Here is a 4,248-nt window from a genome sequence, read left to right on the forward strand (position 1 = left end):
TTTTCAGTTGGAAGATACCCTGCAGCTCTATCCTGGCACATCCCTATACTAAGCTCTCCCCATTTTTCTTTCTCCTCTTAATTAAGCTGTTTTACTAGCTTAGTATTCATAGAGTACATAAGAGAAGATGCTACAGTCATTGAAAGAGGAAAAGATGCTGAGTAACTCAACACAGCCTGTTAAACCAGTAGCGTCCTATAAAAGTGCTTACAGACGATGGATTGTGGCAAACAGTAAGGACCAAAAGGTCGGTGGTGCAAGAAGCATCCTATGATGGATACAAGCCTCAGCGACATTCTGTGTTCTCTACAAAAGAGTGGGACCTTTATCAATACCTTGATAGCAGGTCTAACGATATGTGGACAACAACTCTTCTCTTCTTTCACGTTTAGCTGCCCCTGCCAGCCCGGGAACAACCTCTACTATGGCTCAGCTTTTCTCATTATTCCAGCTCTGGTCCTCCTGATTGTTGGCTATGCTCTGAGAAGTCAAACATGGATGATAACCAAGGAAAGCTGCTGTTGTAGCTCCTCTCCTCATCTGCGCTCTGTGTATTCCCTGCAGCGCAAGCTTGCGTGCCTCACATTCTTTAGCATCACAGGGAGAGCTCTGGTAGCCCCGCTGACATGGCTGGCAGTGACTCTGCTGACAGGTACCCACTATGAGTGTGCAGCAAGTGAATATGTCTCAGTGGACCAATACAGTGTGTTTGACAATTTCAGTGTTCCTGAACGCCAAGAGATGCTGGCTGAATTTCCATGCTTTGAACAGATTCCTGCTGACATGCTTGCGGTGAGAAATGAAGTGGCTCTTCAGCTCAGGTATCAGTCACAGGTGAGTTATGTCTCTGTTCTTACTGTCAAACCAACCATTTCATAAAGATTTATCTTTTCTCTTTTTTCACATTGTTTTTAATGCAGAACACAATCTAGCTTCATCTAAAATAACTATGCCTTTTCCCTAAGGGAAAAAAAAAGCTTTACTTTAATTTTAAATTTTTCAGTAAAGGTTAGGCAGAGTTTCTCCTGTAGAGGCAGAGGCAATTTAGCATAATACATAGTATCCTTGACTTGGAGTCCTGAAGACCTTCGATTAAATTTCACCTTGAACACTTATGAACTGTATGATTCTAGGCAAGTCGCTTAAACACTCTGTGCCTCAGTAGCTCCATATCTTACAAAGTGTGTGTGTGTGTGTGTGTGTGTGTGTGTGTGTGTGTGTGTGTTTGGGGGGGGGAGGTGGACTTGGCATCTAAGCTCCCTCCCACCTCTAAATCTATGTTCCTATGAGTTATGATCCTAAAATGGACCTATAATTCTTTTTTTTCTTTTTTCTTTTTTTTTTTTTGTGAGGCAATTGGGGTTAAATGACTTGTCCAGGGTCACACAGCTAGTAAGTATTAAGTGTCTGAGGTCATATTTGAACTCAGGTCCTCCTGACTCCAGGGCTGGTACTCTATCCACTGCGCCACCTAGCTGCCCCCAATGGACCTATAATTCTTAAACATTAGAATTATGGCAGTGATGACAGATATTATATTTTCACATTTATAGTTTGGCAATTCATTCAAAATATTTTAAAGCGGTTATTCAAGATATTTGGCTCTTCACCATTTCCTCCATGCTTCTTCTCTTCTCTACTACCCCTCCCCCATACAAAGTAGTCTAAATATCTTTGAAAATGATCAGTTTTCCCAAAAATGCAGTTTCATATGAGATGGCAATTATTAAAAGAAACTTTTTCTTTATATTTTTAAACTGGTCCTGATCAAACTTAGAGTTACAAGGAGATATTTTAAAGAGAAAAATCCAATGAAACAATGTCAACCTTCTATAAGACTCTGATTATAGTGAGAATAGGATGTCACCCACTTAAACTGGGCAAGAGTTTCTTTAGGTGGGGCTCAAAATAAAACTAATGCCTAGAATTTAAAATAAAGAGTCATTTCATTCAGTGTATATACCTTGATCTGTGATACTGGGAAGATTGAAAAGAAATAATAACTAAAAACTTTAAAATTAAATAGAAATGTGCATTATAATCACAGAGGTAAAAAAGAGTAGGATATACTAGTATTGGAACTTTTCATGATCATGAAAATTACCAAAATGATAATTAGCTCAAATCCATTTAGAAACTAAGCATAATCAGTACTTGTGAGAGATATTTCATAGGTATTATGGAGTGATCCATTGATGGGGCAATATGGGTATCTCCTCAACATTTGTAATCCCATGTGGGGAAAATTCATCCCCCACACACACACTAAATTGGACTCTTTTAAGTTGTCTCTTAAGTCCCCTAGAAGGGTTAGGGTGGGGGTCTCCATTCTGCCTTCAGTCCCATTTTAAAGTATCTAAGATGATTTTTACACCCGTCTCACTCTTTCTTAGGTCCCCTAAAATGTGTAATGATGAAATATTTCCCCCTCCTGCAGTGTTATGAAAGTGTTCTACCAAGCCATCTATATACAGATGTATAAGTAGTTGTTTAAAGGCTTGCCAATTTCCACCCATTGAACCTTCACTATCTGAGTGATAAGTATGCCTTCCTTACATTTGACCAATTTGTCTCCTTGCTGCATATAATAATAATAATAGCAACCACTTTTTTAAAAGCTTGCAAAACTAAGATAATAAGAAAAGAACCTCATTTCCCCCTTATCCTCATACATGGTAACAAAAACATCGTAGACTGTCTCCACATAACACCATTTCATGGTCCTTTTGAAGTATGTTTTATACATGTCATAAAACAGCCTAATGAATTAATTTGTTTGGAAAGAAGATTCAGTATCTTACACACTCCAGGACTAGGACAAGGTTACTGCTATCCACAAAAGCCATTTAGGAACACAACATTTTTATTAAAAAATGTTTCTTATGGTGGTCAAAAATAATAAGTACAGGGGGCGGCTAGATAGCACAGTGGATAAAGCACCGGCCCTGGATTCAGGAGTACCTGAGTTCAAATCTGGTCTCAGACACTTGACACTTACTAGCTGTGTGACCCTGGGAAAGTCACTTAACCCCCATTGCCCCACAAAATAATAATAATAATAAGTACATAAATAGGATCACTAACAGGTGGTTCCCTAATTCATATTGGCCAACATATTATCAGAGACATAGTTGGAACATATTATGTGTCAGGATTCTCCTTTATTATCCACCACCACAATCAAACACTGATTGAGTACCCACAGATTGCACGGTACCATACTGATACCAAGACCCTCAGAGCAAAAAGCCAAGACTAGTGCACAGTATTTTAAGTAATGGTAATTGGTGGTTACAACATCTCTCATTTCATGGTTAATAGATTGAACCTGCTCCAGATTACCTGTGGCCAAACTTCATTAACAAAAGACCAAAGTGAAATTCCTAGAGCCTTCAGCTTCTCATTAGACCAATGTCCCATATAACATAATAATACCAACATCCACGAACATTATTGATTTTTACTTCCATTTTTGAAAATAAACTCTTGACATTATCAACCTTGCTGGATTTTCAAATTTGAGATATTTGATCGATTTCATTTCATTGTGATTGACATTTAATTAATTTTCTTATCTTCTTTTACATAATGGTTTGTAGATGTTGGGCTGGACTTTAATTGCAGTGGCAACTCTAGTGGCCTTCCTTTCCTGCTGCCTAGCAAGATGCTGTTCCCCACTTAACTCCCAGCAGCATTATTACTGGTCCTGTCACGTCCGAAATGAAAGAGAGCTGTTTGAACAGGCTGCAGAACAGCACTCCAGAATCCTTATCACGCAGCGCATCAAGGAATTGTTTGGTTTCACGCCTGGGTGTGAAGATGTCAGGCAAATTCGGATTCCTTCTTGTCAGGACTGGAAGGACATTTCAAGACCCAGCCTTGTATGCATCACTGACAATGAGCAAGGACATTACAATTTCCTTGGGGAGAGATTAGATGTGAATTGTGAGGAAGGAAAATCAGAAGCTATTGAACTGACATCCTGACTTCCATGATGTTGGGCTAATTAATAAAGAATCGATTACCCTCATGATAATGAAATGAGTAATTCAACCTCTTCATTGCTTTCTTCCTTATCTGAAGTTACTCATCTAAGTCTATTCTAAGTGGTGCTGTAAAAATTGACTTAAGTGACTACCATACCAAAAATCATTGCCCTCTCCAAACTTCCTCACAGAACATGTTATGCCTTCAGCATACTATTTAAAACTTTTCTTTCATTCAAACTCCCTGCACCACTGACCCCAG

General features: G+C 38.8%; 1 protein-coding gene across 1 annotated transcript; it reads left to right on the forward strand.

The window, feature by feature from the left end:
• The first annotated feature begins 270 nt into the window (after positions 1-270).
• On the forward strand, positions 271-3,986 carry CALHM4 (calcium homeostasis modulator family member 4). The gene is made up of 2 exons (XM_043964499.1): positions 271-834; positions 3,600-3,986. The coding sequence occupies exons 1-2, from the start codon at positions 271-273 to the stop codon at positions 3,984-3,986; spliced, it is 951 nt and encodes a 316-aa protein (XP_043820434.1).
• The last annotated feature ends 262 nt before the right edge of the window (positions 3,987-4,248 follow it).

The sequence above is a fragment of the Dromiciops gliroides genome, chromosome 4, assembly GCF_019393635.1.
Source record: "Dromiciops gliroides isolate mDroGli1 chromosome 4, mDroGli1.pri, whole genome shotgun sequence".
In the NCBI taxonomy this organism is placed as follows: Eukaryota; Metazoa; Chordata; class Mammalia; order Microbiotheria; family Microbiotheriidae; genus Dromiciops; species Dromiciops gliroides.